At 39.1% G+C, this 19,486-nt stretch overlaps 1 protein-coding gene across 1 annotated transcript in view; it reads right to left on the bottom strand.

Moving 5' to 3' along the window:
- LOC131221324 (protein FATTY ACID EXPORT 5-like) overlaps positions 1 to 15,095 on the bottom strand; it is a 40,843-nt gene extending 25,748 nt beyond the window's left edge. Inside the window, exon 1 of the mRNA XM_058216541.1 lies at positions 14,700 to 15,095. Coding sequence (XP_058072524.1) covers positions 14,700 to 14,898 — 199 coding nt within the window. The 5' untranslated portion in view covers positions 14,899 to 15,095. The remainder of the gene's footprint in view (positions 1 to 14,699) is intronic.
- Between the last annotated feature and the right edge of the window lie 4,391 nt (positions 15,096 to 19,486).

The following is a 19,486-nucleotide window of genomic DNA, read 5'->3' as shown; positions in this document are numbered from 1 at the left end:
TCAATCACAACAGTTTTCATTGTGTGGTCCACCTAAGATTTGGATTTGCCTCATTTTTCGGATCATGCACTAAAATAATCTGAAAAAATAAATTAATGGCATGGATATAACACATACATCATGGTGGAGCCTACAAAGCACTGTCCAACCACGTCGCTACTGGCAGCGTCAGTAGGGTCCTGCGGATTTAGGGAGTTTTTGTTCTTGGATGATGAGTGGGACCCACTGTGATGTTTATGAGAAATCCACCCCATTCATCCGTTTTGAGTGCTCATTTTAGGACATGCGACCAAAAATGAAGCGGATCTAAAACTCAAGTGAGCCGCATGAGAGGAAAGAGTGGGGATACAATGACCACCTTTGAAACACTCATATGGCCCTAAAAGTTTCGTATCATGCTTCTTTTTTTTTGTGCTTTCACTTCATCCTAGTGGGAATGACCTTATAAACAGTTTAAATGGCATATAAACATCAAAGTGGAGTCCAGGAAGGTTTTAACGGTAAGAAATCATTTCCCCAATTTTCCCACTCGTGCAGTCCACTTATGTTTTAGATCCACCTCAATTTTGGTTGCATGTCCTAAAATGTGCTCTCAAAACAGATGGAGTGGATTTCTCACAAACATCACAGTGTTCCCCACCTAGCATCCTAGCGCAAGAACTTCCTACCAAAGGCTTTCACAAGAAATCCGGGTCCCAATCCACATAACCCTGGTTTTAGGGTATTACCTAATCCACGCGCGAGAGAATAGCGTTGTGGGTGGGACCTTGATTGTGGGCCTCACCACGATGTGTTGTATCCACACCATTCATCCAGGTCTTTATGACCTTGCCAACAGGTTGGATGGCAAATAAACATTCCAGTAGACCACATGAAGGTTTATTGGTGGGGATTCAATAACTACTGTTTCATGTGTTATGATCCACATAAGATTTGGATCTGCTTTATTTTTTAGGATCGTGCCCTAAAATGATCATTCAAAATGGATGGACAGTGTGGATGTAAGGCACATACATCATTGTGGGCGGCAAAGGGAACCACCTAGGATCCACCTAATCCACGCAGAACCAATGATTCGGGCATCCACCCAAACCGCACAGATGGAGCAACAATGTGGGTGGGACCCTGACTGTGAGTAATGCAGGGGCATTTTCACACCGGGCTCGAGTGGGGTTGCATGTGGGATGCAAGGGTACGCTCGAGGTGGGCAGTCAGAACCCATGGATTTGGGGCCCGTGTGAGGCGGAACCCATGGATTTGGAGCCCCACGAGGGGGCGGAACTCATGGATTTAGGGGCCACAAGAAGGGTTTGGCCAAGAACCCAACCCATGGATTTGGGGCCTGAGCTATAAGATAAAGGGATTAATTCGCCATGCTCTATCAGTTCGAGCTTTTAGAGCAAGTGTCTAGCTGTCCTACATCAAATTGGTATCAGAGCGGGAGGTCTCGTGTACGAGACTCCTCACCGGGGTGATTAATGCGAAAGCATTTTCACACTGAGCTCAAGTGGGGTGGCTTGTGGGATGCATAAGCACACTCGAGGTGGGCAGCATTAAAACTTGAAACCATTTCTGGAGGGCCCACCATGATGTTTATTTGATGGTAAGTACCCACCCGAGATTTGGATATGCCCCACACGGTGAGGTTAACACCCACTAAGTTGTTGTCCACGGAACATCTAATCCGCTCCTAACTTGCAAGTCAACACCTATTCCCAAATTCTCGTCCGAAATCAAAACCTAAAATTCTCTCTCGAAATTCCTTTTTATGGTAAATCTCAACCCATATCCCATCTTTCTCCGCGGAAAATTGGTTTCCATCCAAAATAATTTCCTTCGAAGCCAAAAAAAAACAAGTTTTAGGGATTTTCATTTTCTTACATGATCCACCAATGTCGACCGCAGCCCACCAAATCCAATCGAAAGTGACTCGTCCGAGAAGATCACAAAGGTAAGAGAAAATTTTCATATATTTTTCAAATTTGTAGAATTTGTGGATGGGAATTTCCGCAATATCAAGGATTATTGGACGATATATCGCAGATGTCACCAATATCTCACGAAAATTTGCAATATCTTACTATATATTGCACAATACACAAGTTTGTCAAATTTTCAGTATTTTTTTGAATTTCTGGGGGGTTTTGTATCATTGGGCCGCGATTCCGATAATATCGGCCGATAGTATCAATATGGCAAACACTAGCTACCACTAAGGCATCCCTCAACCCAAAGGTCAAATCTGGAACCATCATGGGGCGCAATCAGCTCCCACCCAGGTGCCCCAGCACCAGGTCAAATCAATTGGACAACCTAGCCAGCATCACAGCACTACTCAAGCCACAAGCTAGACCATAGTTCACAATATCAATTAGCACCGATTTGGCAAAAGTTTATGACTCCTCAATCGATATGTCAGTGCAACGAGCAAAGTTTGCGAGAGGTGCCCAAGCAAATACCCCCGCACAAGGACAAGGATAAACTATGTGACTTGTCCTTAGTTTTTGGTGGCAAAAAAAAAAAAAACCCCACCTAACTACTTTCCCTTCTAAAATTTTTAATAAAAGATGACTTTTTTCAAAATATAAAGGTAGAATATTTTCAAATTCGAGTTCAAAAAGGGAAATATAAAAACTTTTGAATTTTGAAAAGCCCACCCTTATTTTATATATATATAGAAAGCCCCAAAATCACTTCTAATTTTGAAAATACCTAACAATCCCCCACTATTTTCATAATCTTACATGAATCATTCTTAAATCAAATTCAGAAAGCTTATACATGGAAGAATGTTTCTTGTGGATTTGAATGTTCACTTACTGAAAATACGTCAAGATTTACCGAGGTCTTTAGTAGCCATGTCGTGGCTTTGAACTAAAGGCCCCAACTAAAAAATTGGACATATCTCATATGCAAGCTTTCAAAAGCTTGAGGCATTCGTATAAAGCTGACGCGATGTTAGCCTTATGTCTATATCTTAATTTCATGAGGACTACTTAGAATTTATAGTGAAGGACAGCTCTAATCCGAAAGTGTCTATACTTCCATACACATATAAATGAATCTATCAAGGGTACCCTGTAACTTTATCACCCTAACACTCTCGTGCTTTCGATTCATTGACTATATCCACTCAATGTCTTTTGACCATTACAGGTTCCAAGGACTATCCAATGGATGATGCTCATTCTTTAATCTAGTTCTTGCAAATCACCTTTATAGCACAATTTTCTCATATAGCTCTAGAATTGGGTTACAAGCTTTAAGTTGAGTTTATGTTCGCGTGACCCATTCAATGGGCTAAAACCCATCCCTCTTTGACATTTTCCTGACTAAATTAATGCATGGGCATTTTCACACGAGGCTCGAGTGGGGTTGCTTGTGGGATGTGGGGGCACACTCAGGGTGGGCGGCCTGTGTGAGGCGGGTGGCTCATGTGAGGCGAGCCCTACCGGTGTGAGGCGGGTGACTCATGTGAGGTGGTACCCATGTGATGTGGGGCCCACGAGGGGGGTTAGGCCAAGGTCCTAACCCTTAAGATGTAGGGCATGGGCTATAAGATAAAGGGATTAATTCGCCATACTCTATCAATTCAAGCTTTTCGGCAAGTGGTTAATTGTCTTGCATCAAAGTGGTATCAGAGCGAGAGGGCTCGTGTTCGAGACTGCTCACCAGGGGTGATTAATGTAGGGGCATTTTCACATCAGGCTCGAGTGGGGTTGCCTATGGGATGCGGGGGCACACTCGAGGTGGGCGGCTTGTGTGAGGCGGGCAGCTCGTGTGAGGTGGTACCCATGTGATGTGGGGCCCACGAGGGGGTTTCAGCCGAGGTCCTGTTCGAGCTTTTAGAGCAAGTGGTTAATTGTCCTACATCAAAATCCCTTCCAAGGCCTTTTTAGCATGTCTGCCAAATTCCAACCTGATCGAACAGAGCCGATATGAATTACTCAATCTCCAAGTAATTGTCTCACGTAACTATGTCTTAACCAACATGTCTGAATATCCCATTCTACACTTTAATGTATGCATTTGATAGTGTTCCTTCACTATCGCAATGAAAAGAAACAAGTAGCATAAACTTAGGATAAAGAGGAATTTCTAATAATAAATGTCTTACCACTCTACTTCTTTGTCCCCACTCCTAGTGCTATAAACTCTAATTCCATCATGGAATGAATTGTGCATGTCTACTTCTTTGTAGCCCAAGACATCGCAAGGCCTCCAAGACTGAATATCCACCCACTTGTGGACAAATTCTTCCAAATATGCTATACCTAGCATCCTTATTTCCTTCCAATACAATAGGAAAACCACCATATTGTAAAATACAATGGACATTTTCTTCAGATACCTTAAAACTCTAGATATTGTTCAGATTCATGATGAAAGTTATGACTAAGTTTGATGTTGTCTGTTAACCTGACACAAACCTCCTTTATCCGGGCAGGGGACCGACAATGGGAGCACAAAACTCCCACAAGCGCAATGAAGTAGATTGTTACATAGGTTTATTACAATCAAGCACTATCTAATAGTCCATTGCACAAGTTGCTTATAATCGTCGAGTTGATTACAATCAAAGAGTTTTGTGCAACGAAAACTAAGAACCAGGCCAGTTAGAAGAAGTGAGTTGATACAAGTCGAAGGCTCTAAAAGGGTAAGGGGAAGGCCCAGAAGGACATGGATGGAGGTAGTAAGAAAAGACTTGATGAACTATGGTCTAATGGAAGGTATGGCCCTTGATAGAGTGGAATGGTGGAATAGTATTCATGCGGCTCACCCCAATTAATTGGGATAAGGCTTAGATGATGATGATGGCCTCGAAACTCTAGATATTGCATTATAATGCATGTTTAGGATTATGGGTATATCGACTTAGTCTTCCTATAGCAGATGCAATATCAAGGCCAGTACAATGCTTAACAAACATTAAACCACAAATCTCTTATGCATATTCTAGTTGTGCTATAGATCTCCTTTCATTGTAACGCAATTTAACACTAGAGTCAAAAGTAGACATAGAATTACAAATCCTTATTCTAAAGTGATTGAACTTCCTAACTATCTTTTCTATGTAATGACTAATGACAATAAGTTAAAATTAACTCGTTGCCTTTACTAAGCATCAATCCTACCCATGTCTTTCATATCAAAGTTACTTGACAAAAAGACCATTAGAAGTTAGAACCGACAAAAAGACCATTAGAACATTACATACTATCAATACATGTTCCGAAAATAAGCATATCACCTAAATATGAGAATATGATTACACCTTTATTACAAAGAATCTACCATAGACACATTTTCTAGATTTAATGATTCTAAAACGATGAAATATAATTACTTTATCAAAAAAATTGTGCCATTATTTAGAGACTTGTTTTAGTCCATATATGAATTTTATTAGTTTACAGTTTACACACCATTTGTTCCTGACCAAGCATGTCAAAGTCGTCTGGTTGTTCCATGTATTATGTATATTTCTTCTTTTTTTCCCCATTTAGACAAGTTGTTTTAAAATTCATTCGGTGTACCTTTGGGTGATGAATAGATGGTAAGACACTTAGGATTTTAATAGTGGATATCCTAGCAACAAGTGCATATGTATCAAAGAAGTTTACCACTTCCTTTTACCTAAAACATTGACCACTAGAATTGTCGTGCATTTTTATACTATACAATCTATTTTCAATTTTCTTTTAGGGTCTTGTTTGTTTAGCCGGTTTCCATGGTAATGTAACATAAAGAAGCCATCATTATTATTTCAAAGTGTTTTTTTAAACAAATATTACAACACAAATTCAAGAGTCAAATGCATATGTTATAGGAGACGGGTACAGAAATTTGTAATCATTACAATTTTACATTGTAAAATTATCATCTTCACAATTTTACCTAGATAAAACAAACAATGTAAGCAATGCCATCATTGCAGTCAAATGCAGTTGATGTCACTAGACAAGTAAAGCAATTTGTAATCATTACACATTTCCTTTACTGATGTAATTAGTGAAACAAACAGGCCCTTAGTAATCATTACACATTTATAGCTTATGTGTTTAGATCCTGAAGGAAGATCTACTAGTTTTCATGTTTTCTTACCAATAATTGTATCCATTTCATCATTAATTAGCCTCCTTCCAAAAGGTGGCATGATGAGATTCCATAGTCTCATAATAAGTGGATGGATCACCTTCCACATTAGGGCTATCATGTTTTATTCTTTTGTCCAATCCATATTCCTTTTACTAGAAACATACGAAAGTTTGATATGAAGTTATTGTTTGGGTCTTGTTTGGGTATTTTAATTCTTCTAGGTTGTCTTCCTCCTGAGTTGTAAATCAAATTGGTTGAACTAGAAGACCACCCTTATTTTGATTTAACCTAGGGATTGTTTTATACATATTTTCATAGAATTTTGCATCCTTAGATACTATAACGCCTTTTTCAATTGCACAATTTTATTCTATCTCTAAGAACCAAAAAGCTTTACTATTTGGATGCATATCTTAATAATACACTTCAAATCCCTCTACTACCTAGTGTTGGTCTTTTAGTATTCAATAATCTGACTAATGCTCGACATGCCCACACCTTAAAATATTTTAAAGGAGTACTTTTCTTCCAAAGTTCATAGTGTGTTTGTTTTTTTTTTTTGACGTCTTCTATTTAGAATGTGACATGTTAAAATAATGCATCCCCTCAACAATCTTTATGCAGACCTGAATTTGACAAACATGGCATTTACCATTTCTACTAAGGTCCTATTTTTTCCATTCTATAGTTCGATTTTTGTTGGAGTGTATAATGGGTTGTAATATGATGAATTATACCTACAATTTCACATAATTCATTAAGCTCTTGAGAGGGGTATCTAATTTAAGGGTTGTTATACTAATTCCTAACTGATCTTTTACTTTGGACTCATGGACTTATAATATATCAAGGCGTCTCTTTATTTCTTAACAACATAGGTATATTTAGAGCCTTTTTGAATTGCAATATTTAGTGGTATTTGATGGTAATGCAATCCATTGAAGCAATCATGACATTAATACCATGTTTGTTTACAGTAGTATTTGGGTGGGTTATCCAGTGATCAAATACATATGCATGTGGATAGAGGATTTGGAACAGTGATTACACACTGTAATCATTGCACTATTAAAGTGGATAGAGGACTTGGAACAGTGACTACACACTGTAATCATTGCAGCATTAAAGTGGACAGTGCTTATACACTCTAATCACTTTACTATTACCATGGCTAACCAAACACTGGATTTCTCAGTCAAAATACCTCAGGACCAAGAGAGAGGTATTGTACAATGTAATCATTGCCATATTGCAATGCAATTCATTGCAATACCACCTAATCCCACGTTCCAAACACGTCCTTAGAGGAATCACCTATAAATGTTATAAATACCTTTTACCTGCCTCATGTTAAGGTAATATTCATATCCCAGACATTGATGTGTCTATGTTCTAGGAACTTAGAATCTCTCTGCCTTAATTTAAGGTGTCTTGTTTATCTTAGTTTGGATGCAAATCCTGCATTTATCAGTTTTATCACTTACACATTTATTTTTGTTCATTTTATCACTACGCCCATACTTCTAAAATTCACATGACCTAATTTATCATGCCAAATGAAAAATAATCAATGATATAAATAAAAGAAACAATTTCATTATCAATGTTGAATATGAACATAGCCCATAGTATATCCTTTTCCCAAAAAATGCCTCCATTAGTTGCAACAAATTTATCAGACTCAAAAACCAACTTAAAGCCATGTTTGCTAAGAAAACTGGCTGAAACAAGATTTTTCAAATTTGTAGTACATATAGTACATCAGTGAGGTGAGAGATCTCCCAAAAATTAGTTTGAGAACCACCTTCCTTTTCCTATAATTGTTGCAATTAACAAATTCCCCATGTAGATTTAATTTCATCTTCTATAGCCTCGCAGTTCACGAACAAAATTTTCTTTTTCAATATGTGCCTTGAGGTCTTGGATTCAATCCACCAATTTGTCTTCTCCCGCCATATATACTTTGAAAATGATAGCATCCACATCTTCTTTGGTCACATGTGCCTCAGGTCCTTTCTTGTTATTTGCCCATTCTTGCCTTGTGCCTTCTTCTTGAGAAGTTAGAATTGCCACTTAGGGCGTGTTTGTTTTTCCAATTACACCAATAAATAGTTAGAAATGAATAATGATTACAATTTTCTTTACTTTTATGGACACATCAACTACATTTAACTAGTATGATGACATTACTACCATTGTTTGTTTTACCAAGGCATTAGTGTAAAAAATGTGGCTTTATAATGTAATTGTAATGATTACAATTTCATTTACCTATCTCCTATTACAGGTGCATTTGACTCTCGATTTACGTGTTGTAATTCTTATGAAACAAACAACTTAAAATGATAATGAGGGCTCATTTACTTTGCATTACACATGAAATTCGAAAAACAAACACACCCATAAAATAACTGGGTTTCTTGTGGTGGAAACACAGTCCTTGCGTCTGCCTTTCTTGGAATTCTTGTATGAATTATCGAACTGGTTGTCATTATTACTAAAATGGGATTGTTCATCATTACCTTCCACTATGTGAGCCTTGGAGATGATTTTTTCCTTCTTGTCTCGAAACCAAGATTCTTCTCCGACTCGAAGTTCTTATGCACATCTCCCCTCTGATGTTTAAGGCTCTTACAATGGTCCTTCCAACTAGGGGTAATTTTGCCAAAATAGACCCCACTAGGAAGGATTCTTCCATCTTACTTCCCTCTCGAGTTGCCTTGCAATGTGCATAATCCCATGTACTTGATCAAGAATCAGCCTCGTGTAAGTCATTGAATATTCAAGGAAATGACTCATCGGGTATTTCTTTGTGCCCTCATCTTTAATCTTAAATTAGTTTTGCATGGCCTCCCATACATCCTTAGATGCATTGAAGAGGGACAAGGAATAAAGAATGCGCCTATTGCACAAGTACGCCGTAAACTTCCCATTTCTCATCTCTCAAATTTGTTCGGTCGTCTTGCTCTCCATTGACAATGGTTTTGGCATCATCAAAACATAGCAGAAGTCGATGGTGATGAGGTCTGGATGCATTTTATGATGCCACCGTTTGTCATTGGTTCCATCAAACCTATCAATCTTGTGGGTTTCTAGTTCTATGGACGATTGGGTTATCCAAAAAAACTCAAACAAATGTCATCGTGAAAAAGAAAGGAGAAGGAAAGTGACACACAAACGCAACTTGCAGCCGCTTTACTTATCTTTTATTTTCCAGCCTGCATAAAACTATACAATACATACTATAAATTGGAATGGTACATGCTTAAAAACATACTAAAAACACAAAAGGAATATAAGAATAGCCATTTCCATTTCTATTTCTTTTTTGTTCATATTTTTTTCCTTAAAATCCTGTCCTCCCCACTATTTCTTGAACATCTTTGTAGGAGCCTCTAAGATGTCAAGTAGCCGCCAAACATTCCATCATATGTCTACCATGTTACACCTTATTGGAATGCCAAACTCCGTAGTTAAGATGGTAAGGGCATTGAATGAGTAATGACCACATTTAAAATAGTCCATGTCTCCACGAAAGATACACATTATCTTGATTTGACGGTTTTGAACCTTCCAAGACCTGCCATGTAAGGTAATTATTCTAGTAGGAGAAACTAGCTTCCCCACTAACACGACTGGATTTGATAGCCATGACTTTGCTAGAGAATGGGAAAGCAAATGAATAGAGACGGATCTGGAAGCATGGTATACTGTGAATACCTCAGTGCATTATTCCGGTAATAATAATATGCATCTAGAACCAGGGCATCTGTGCATTAAAGGAACTCCCCTACCAATCTACACCCAAGAATCTCTTATGAATTGAAATCGACAATATCCATCACCAAACAAACCTCAGGAGACCTCCAACTTTACTAAGAAATCCATTGCACTTCTTTATAAATTAGACGAACACTGGATTGAAGGCCAAGCAATGCACAAAATGTCAAGATAGAGAGGGAGAGAACATTTCTACCATTTCACACCTTAAACTTTCAAGTTTCACCTTGCAAAAGAATCCAAACGGGCAAGGCCTATTTAAAAGCCAAGCTTTACCTTGTAAATATAGTAGTTATGGAAGTAAAAATGAAAGTAAGAAAAATAAGAATTCATTCATAGTTTTCTTTGAACCTTCCCCAGCCTTATTATTGAGAGACCTCTTAGTAGTTATCTAATGCGAGATTCAACTAAAGATATTTGAAAAGAGAAAATGAGACGTAACCAACTCAAAGAGGATCTTGTTCATGAGAAAGCAACTGATTATTAGCATAGAATACCTGCATGGCATAGGTAAATTGAGAACTGAGAGAGAGAGAGAGAGAGAGAGAGAGAGAGAGAGAGAGAGAAACATTGATCCTCACTTTCTCTCTTCAATTAAATGTCTATTGCCACAAAAATCTTTTTTCGTGTGTACCAGCCTTTTTTCACTGGTATGATAACCATGCCAAAGCAGATCAAAACCTACAACTCATCATTTACAAAGCCTCTAGCCCCTAACAATTTTATAACTCAGTTCACCTTTTAAAACATGATCAACAACGGCATTCCGCATTCCTATATGCCAAAAGGACATTCTTACCAACATCCTTTCAAAAGTTGTTGAAAATTTCCAATTCACACTCGTGTTTCTGTGTCAATATCCATGTTTGATCCATGTAAGAGTATAATATCCCAACCCGCCATGTGCCAAGCTCAAAAAATCCAAGTCAACATTCACATAACAAATGCAACAACAAACCACTGGGGAAAGCCAATCAATCCATATATACATACATTATTAAAGATGAAGAATTATACCATTACCAGAATCGGATAGATTATTGGGGATCATAATGACAAAGGTCCATTGTTTATGTGAAGTACAAGTATGCTCTAGTCTATTTTGTGGTTATTACTACCTTGGTAGCTCAATACATGTTCTCTTTACTTGTGCATGTATCCATAGCACAAGAAATGTACTACTCAAGTTGTGTACTAACTAATAAAGTAAAAAATCATATGGTTCAACTTGCCTAGAGTTTCTTCATATTTCTATTGATATCTAGAGCTTGCATCATAGAAGGACTACCTTTGCCATTTTGTGAAAATATCCATCCTGTGTATGAATGGTATAGGAGCACATCCAACCCTTCCATCATTTCCTAGTTCTTTAGTGAAAGTAGAGTATTTAGATAGCATGCCAGGACCATTAACTTGAGGCAATGGGTTCGAATCTCACATCTGCAACATTTTTATATACAAGGGGGCTCATAATGTTCAAATTGATCTTTTATATAGCTTCGCACCTAGCATTGAGTAGACCTCATAGAATAACTAAGTGTCCAAGTTCCACGATATCTTTAGTTTCATTTCTTCCAAGACAATCTAGTTGAATCAAATAAGAGGATCACAATGACTATAAGCTATAGCCCTTGACAGATTTTCCCCATGAAAAGAAAAGGATTTATTTTATATTGTGCGTCGGTGACAACCAAATTGTGGTGGAACCATTTCATTGCTATAGTTGGTCCGGTCTATTTCCCTTTCCTAGGGTTATTTTGTTTTAGGAGGTCGTTGGCAATTTAGACCATCCAAATCATGGGCCAAACTTTGCAGAAGCGTCAGCATCCAAAAAACACTCATTGAACAACTTTAGCCATTTTGTTTTGGTTATTGAACTAGGATGGTTAACTATTTTCTTTTCAACCGCCATTTATGGCGGTCATCCAGTCATTAGAAGTTCTGTAACATGGCCCACTGATCATGGGGCCCATGAGTTGAACTGTCTAGATTGATGTACATGTGTTGGTGATTGCAAGCAAGCCCAAGATCCACCACACTGCTAAAAAATGATATGATTCCTCTTAGGAAAATCCCCACATGTCCTCCAGAGCAACTTAGAGGGCATCTTCCTTAATCACAAGCAACAACCAAGGATGTGTTTGGACATCCTCCATATTTACAGGGAATGTGGGCTTTTCCACCCAAACTCGTCTCTACCACAGTAATCCTTTGATTATGCTCTAATTCTTCCCCAAACCAGTTTTCTTATAGGATACCACCCAAACACCCCAAATCAAGAATTATGATGCAGGACATGAAATTCAAATATGATGTGGGAGATTTCAGGCTTAAGATCATGTTAGTTCAGAAACAATTACACAAATTCCATATCCCACATGAAAATCCAAACATTCAATTAAGGGAAATCTATGCGGGTCCACGCCTACACATGTTAGGGCTAGATCAATAAAAATTATGAACCAAAAGATACTCAAAGATAAGAAATAATCATCTACACATGCACAGTAATCAGTCCTTAATCTAAGGGATTCACTAATTTCAACGCAAGGAACCCTAGGATGAAAAAATGGGCAAATAAATTAAGGGTAATGCAATCTATGGTTAGGGTTTATGAAAATAAGTATGAAATGGGAAAAATAAGAGAAAACCTAAATCGGGATACAATTCCCGCGAGCGGATAGCGGGCCAAGGACTGGCGCACGTGTGCACTAGCCTGGCCGCACGTGCGAACGGGTCCCACACCCGAAAACCGATTTCTTGGCCATGGTTGGCCAGGGGTGGGCTCCAAACCCGCAAAGTTTGAGGGCAATTCGAGCTACGGGCTGTGAGCGGTGCTCCGCTGAAGTTTCACCCCTCCTGCAGGGCCAGATTCTGAAAACTGGTTGTAGGGAGAAGATCCGCTGCAAAACTGATGGATTCGAGGCGAGGATGGCTGTAAAAGGTGAAATATATGGATGGAAGAGGGTAGGGGCGGATGGGGATAGATGTGGCTTCGCACCACGATAGTTAGCCCTTCGAAAAAGGAAGGCTTCGCACCCACTTGAATTTTTCCACAACTTAAAAACTCAGAGAGTATAAAAAAACTTGCAGGAATTTTTATTAAACTTCAATGGATCAAAAGAACTACAAGGGGTGCCTATTTATAGGGAAAAACCCTATACCCCAAAAACTCACGTCATGTGCGCATCCTATTATTTGGCGATGAAGTAAACCAAAACAAAAACTAACTAAAGAAATCTAAAGTATTCATGATATTCTAAATAACATAAATAATTAAAACCTAAAATATGAACTTAATCCGACTAGTAGGCCCCGATCATGAGATCCTGTGATAGGCTTTACTTGATTATCGGGCCCACTCCAAGGAACCAAAACTCCGTCTTCTAGCTAGGGGGCCCTCCCTGGACGTCGTCATCGATCCAGATCGACGGTGGGGCCCTCCTTCTTCGTGCATACGTGCATAGAAAGGGTGGCGTGGGTGTGCGTGCGTGTGTGCATGATGCCCCCATCAAATTATATAAGTATATGGACTTTTATTTCCCTCCAAAACGCATTTTGAGGAGGCATCCAAATGCACAACAAAAGATCCATAAAAAACCAAAGACTCAATTCATTTCTCAAATGAATTCAGCAAATCCACACATCCATGATCCAAAATAAGCAAAATTCAAGACCACCCATTTGCTCTCAATCGCAGTTTCCTACCTATAAAGAAACAAACATAACAAGAAACCCAAACAATGAAAGAACCAAACCAGTCCATAAAGGACCAGAATCGTCTACAACACCTATTTTACGCAACTGCATAAAACACCCAAGCTCTGTGAGTCCCACCATGTCTTATATTAAATCCACTCTGTCGATCAGTTGAGAACCAGTGTTTGAACTGTACAAACGAAAGATCATCCTGATAAAAATTCTAATAACTGCTCCTAGAACATCTAAGTTCGCATGGTGAGCCCTACCTGATAATTGGATCAGGCTAATTTTTGTATTGCCACTTGTTCTTGCTGAATTGCAACTGATTAACAGGTTTGATGAAAGATACACACCATGGTGGTCCCACACACAAACCCGGTTGGCAACTGAAGCGGATTTCCTTTGCAAGGATGCTGGGTGGGGCCCACTGAAATGTATGTGAGAAATACATTCCGTCCATCCATTTTTCAAGCTTATTTTAGGACATGCGGCCAAAAATTAGGTGGATACAAAACTAAAGTAGGTCACACAAGAAACAAGAAGGAAAATCGGGGAAAGAAATTCACCCCGTTGAAACCTTCCTGGGCTCCACCTTGATGTTTATATGCTATCCAAACCGTTTATAAGGTCATTCCCAATGGGATGAAGTGAAAACACCAAAAAGACAGCCTGATAATAATAAAAATTTTATGGCCATAAGAATGCTTCAACGGTGCTCACTGAATGCCCACTGCTTTCTCTCGTGTGGCTCACTTGAGTGTTGGATACACCTCATTTTTGGTCTAACGTCCTAAAATGATCTCTCAAAACGGATGGACGGAGTGGATTTCTCACAAACATTTCGGTGGGCCCCACCCAGCATCCTTGCGCAGGAACTTCCTGTGGAAGGCTTTCGCAGGAGATCCGCGTCCGTTGACAACCGATCTCCATGGCTCCCTGTGGTGTAGCCCACCTCAGATGTGGGTCGCGCTGAACTTTTTCCCCGGTCCCAGAATCAACGAACCCAATGGACGGAGCGGATTTTACATATAAAACATGGTGGGCCCCACAAAAACAAACCACTGGATTTTATAAATTTTAAAAAAAAAAAGCAAGAAACCATGAAATCAAGAACATACCAGTCTGCAAAATCAATGCGACATGCGAATTCCTGCGCTTCCCATAAGCTTTGAGGCTGAGAAAACCAGCTATGAGAAGCACGAGACCAGAACCAGCTCCACCTCCCAAGGAAGCAGTGCTCCCTTTCTTCACATACCCCATAATCCCTCCCACAAGAACAAGGAGGCCATATGGGATTGTGAGGCAGAAATCATGCATTTTCTGATCTGGGTTCTTTCCCAAACTGAATTTGGATTTGAAAATGGAGAGATTGGAATGGAGTTTGAAAGATAGGAGATAGAAGATCGAGGGATTTTATGAAGGCAACTTAGAGAGGGTTGTGGTTTTTTTTTTTTCCTTCTTTTTTCTTTTTCGGAATATTTTAAGAAGTGGGTGGGTGTGGACTGCTGCACTTGGTCAAGATCCACGGTTCAAACCTCTCATGCTGCTTTCGTTCCAGAAGATTTTCCATACTCTGGCAGAGTATGGCTGTTCATAGGCTTGCACTGTTATACTCTCCACGTGGCACAGATAAATCAAAGAAACCCTCCAAAATGGTGGGCCTAATTATAGATGGTTGATGCAATATTAATTTGGAAGCGGATCAGGTTGCGTTGCCAGCGCCACCCCAGCCGTGGTGTGTTGATGTGTTGGGCGTTGTGGGCCCACGTCCATCTGTTTTGACCCCTCGGGGCAAAAACCAAAAATTAAGCATATCCAAAGCTCGAGTGGACCCCACAAACGGGAAATAGTGGTGATTGGGCACCACCATTAAAAATTCGGCGGGATCACAAGTTTTGAATTAGGCTGATATTTGTGTTTTCACTTAGCCTAAGTATAAATGATATTATCAAAGGAATGGATGGCAAATGGACATTTCAATAGGCTCTAAAAATGTTTCAATAACAAGTGTCATTATCTAAGGTATTTCTTGTGGTGTGGCCCATTTGAACTTAATAATTAAATAAGCCATGTTTACTTTTTTACTATGAAAAAGCATGTGTGTATATATATATATATCTTCACCTACTTACAGGGGGCATTACGTAATTAACAAATCAAATTCTTACGCATGTGGCGGATCATCCACTTTCTTTGGAAAAAAATCATCTTCCTATTTTCTCTCACTTTTTATTGAATGCATCTCTTCTTTAATATTATCTATCCCGGGTACAAAAATGGAAACAAACGTACCCCTCTTCTACTTAGAGAAGGCTCTATGAGGCCCGCCATGATGTATGAATTTTAACCACACTGACCATCTATTTTCCTGATCATTTTAGATCATGAACCTAAAAATGAGACAAATCCAAGGCTTTAGTGGACCACATAAAGGGGATTTAACACCCACCATTCTTAAGAGCTAGAAGTTTTGGATCAAGTTGATATTTGTGTTTTCACTTGCCCTAAGTCTAAATGATATTATCAATGGCTTGGATGGCAAATAGGCATTTCAATAGGCTCTAAAAATGTTTCAATAACAAGTGTCATTATCTAAGGTGTTTCATGTGGTGTGGCTCATTTGAACTTCACAACTAGTTAGACAATTCAAATTGGTTTAAAAGGATGGGTATTAAATAACACAAATTCATCTTTTAATTCAATGTAATGTTATATGTAAGGATGTGTGACATTAAGTCTTATATAAGTGTGATGAAAATTATTTGTCAAAGATCCAGTTTGTTCGTCACATAGAATTCACTAATTAAATTTTATCTATTAAAAATTAGCAAATCGTTCTCATCGATGTACCCACACTGGTAAGTTGAATATGGTCCATTGGAATATATTTCTAACTACCCAAATATATATTTTTTTAATGAATATCATATTATTGATCACTATTTTTATTTTTTTATTTAAATTTTTTATCTTCACCTTCTTACAAGGGGCATTACCTAATTAGCAAATCAAATTTCTTACGTATGTATGTGGCGCTTCATCCAAATACATAACATACGTGCAAATTTTTTATTTTGGAAAAAAATCTTCCTAGATTCTCTCACTTTTCATTGAATGCATCTCTTCTTTGGTATTATCTCTGCCGGTTACAAAAATGGAAACAAACGTACTCCTCTCCTACTTAGAGAAGGCTATATGAGGTCCGCCGCAACGTATGAGTTTTAACCACGCTTGCCATCTATTCTGCTATCATTTTAGGTCATAAGCCTAAAAACGAGACAGATCCAAGGCTTTAGTGGACCACACAAAGGGGATTTAACGCCCACCATTCTGGAGAGCTAGGAGTTTTGGATCAAGCTGATATTTGTGTTTTCCCTTCATTCAGCTCACTGTGAACTTATGAACAGGTAAGATGGAAAATAAACATCATGGTCGGCCCTAGGAAGATTTCAACGGTGGGGTCATTGTTGCAACTGCTTATTGTGGTGTGGTCCAATTGAGTTTTGGATTTGACTGGTTTTTGAGATCATGCACTAATATACTTTGAGAAAATGGATGAACGGTGTGGATATAACACATACATCATGGTTGGCCCACAGAATGTGCCACGTCAACCCAGCACCAGCTTGGGTTGCTGTGTCGCTCCCCTCGTAAGTCGGGTGTTGGTTTGTAACACGGGTCATACGGTACTGGGTGTTTCACTGACCGTGGGGCTTCGTTCATATATGTGTTGTATATCCAGGACGTCCACTAGTTTTTCCAGATCAATTTAGGACATAACTTCAAAAATGAAGTTGATCCAAATCTCAAGTGGACCACACTACATGAAACAGTGGTGATTAACCATTAAAATTTCGTGGGGCTACAAAAGTTTTGGATCAAGCTAATATTTGTGTTTTCCCTTTATTCAGGTCTCTTTGACCTTATCAACAAGTGAGATGCCAAAGAATCATTACGATGGGCCTTGGGAAGTTTTTAATGGCAAGCGCTCAATCGTCTATTGTTTATGGTAGTGTGGTCCACTTGAGATTTACATCTGCTTCATTTTTGTCAAAATATACTATGATTATGTGGAAAAACTGATAAATGGCGTGGATATACAACTCATACGTGAAGGTGGGCCCCACGGTCTGGAAGCACTCCACTACTTGTAACTCGGGTAACACGGATCCAATCCCGGCCCCTTCTCGGTAACGTCCCATATTTCTCGGGTGACTTATCTAATGGTTGGGGTGGATTTTACATAAACACCATGATGGAGCCATCCCAAGCCACCAACTCCTCTCCTTCTTTAATTAACTTCTCTGGACGCATCATTTATTAACATTAATTATCATTTAACTCGGACAGCTAGTTGGACGGTCCAACTAGTTTTGTTTGGCCCACCGAACTTGTGCATTTTTTTTGGAGAACTCATCATACGATTGTGTGACTCCAAAAATCCGAATGGTCCATGCGAAGTAGCACCTCATGAAACCCCTCGGGCCCAATATTTACTTTGATCCAAAACTTTGGTGGGCCATGAAAAATGAAAATAGTTTCCTTGATTTGCATTTCTCTTTGCTATGACCCACCAAAATTTTAGATCAGGGTGAAAATTTGTCCCCTAGGGTTTCATGGGATCCCACATCACATGGACCTCATCATGATGTGTGTTGAACATAAACACCATGCATTTGATGGGTCCCTATTTAAGTCATGGGATATCTTAAAAATCAACCACATAGGGAACTCAAGTGGCCCATACCATCTAAAACCATAATAGGTCCCCTTTAGGTTATGGGATATCCCAAAAATCAGTGGTACACGGAACTCAGGTGGCCCATACCATCTAAAACCATGTTAAGACATGTCTAAAATATATAAAAGTACTTGGTGGAGCCCACCTGAGTTTTGGATGCAGCTAAAACTTACTTTGACCCCTCATCCAAGTGGAATACACACAATGGATGGGCTGGATTTGTGAACCACATCTCAGTGGGCCTAATAAATGATTATGAATGTTTTAATGGGAGTGTAATCCCTCTCGGCAGTTGTATGTGGTGTGGCCCATCCAAGTAATGAATTGACTTGATTTTTAAGCCCATGGCTCACCATGGAATGGTGCATCTAATTGATGGGTGTAACCATGGATTTTACATAAACATCACAGTTGGACCCACAAAAATAGACCTCATAGGAAGTTCCCATGTGTGGGCCTCATCATGATGTGTGTCAAACATCTACCCCATTAACCATATGCACCATTCCATGGTGGGCAACAAGGTTAAAAATAAATTCAATCCATAACTTTTGTGGGCCACACCACATTCAACAATTGAGAGGGGTTACCCTCCCATTAAAATATTCATAATCATTTATTGATCCCACTGAGATGTGGTTCACAAATCTAGCCCATCCATTGTGTGTCCCACTTGGATGAGGAGTCAGATTAAGTTTCAGCTGCATCCAAAACTCATGTGGGCCCACCAAGTTTTTTTTAAAAATATGTTTTAGGCATGTCTAAACATGGTTTTAGATGGTATGACCTACTTAAGTTCATTATATAGCTGATTTTTGGGATATCCTATAGCCTAAAGGGAACCCATCAAATGCATAGTGTTGATGTTTGACACACATCATGGTGAGGCCTACACAGCTCTACGTAAGGGGAAGTTCCCTTGAGGTTGACATTATAATACCATATATAGAGAGAGTCATGCTCATGTGCACACATTTGCACACGTGTCAAGAGCATTTAATCCGAATGGTCCATGTGATGTGGAATCCCATGAAATCCCAAGGGACAAATTTTCACCATGATCTAAAATTCTGGTGGGCCATAGCAAAGAGAAATGCAAATCAAGGGAGGAAACTGTTTTCATTTTTCATGGCCCACCAAAGTTTTGGATCAAAGTAAAAATTG

This window comes from Magnolia sinica, chromosome 12 (genome assembly GCF_029962835.1).
Source record: "Magnolia sinica isolate HGM2019 chromosome 12, MsV1, whole genome shotgun sequence".
Taxonomy (NCBI): domain Eukaryota; kingdom Viridiplantae; phylum Streptophyta; class Magnoliopsida; order Magnoliales; family Magnoliaceae; genus Magnolia; species Magnolia sinica.
This window is presented reverse-complemented; position numbering and strand designations above follow the sequence as displayed.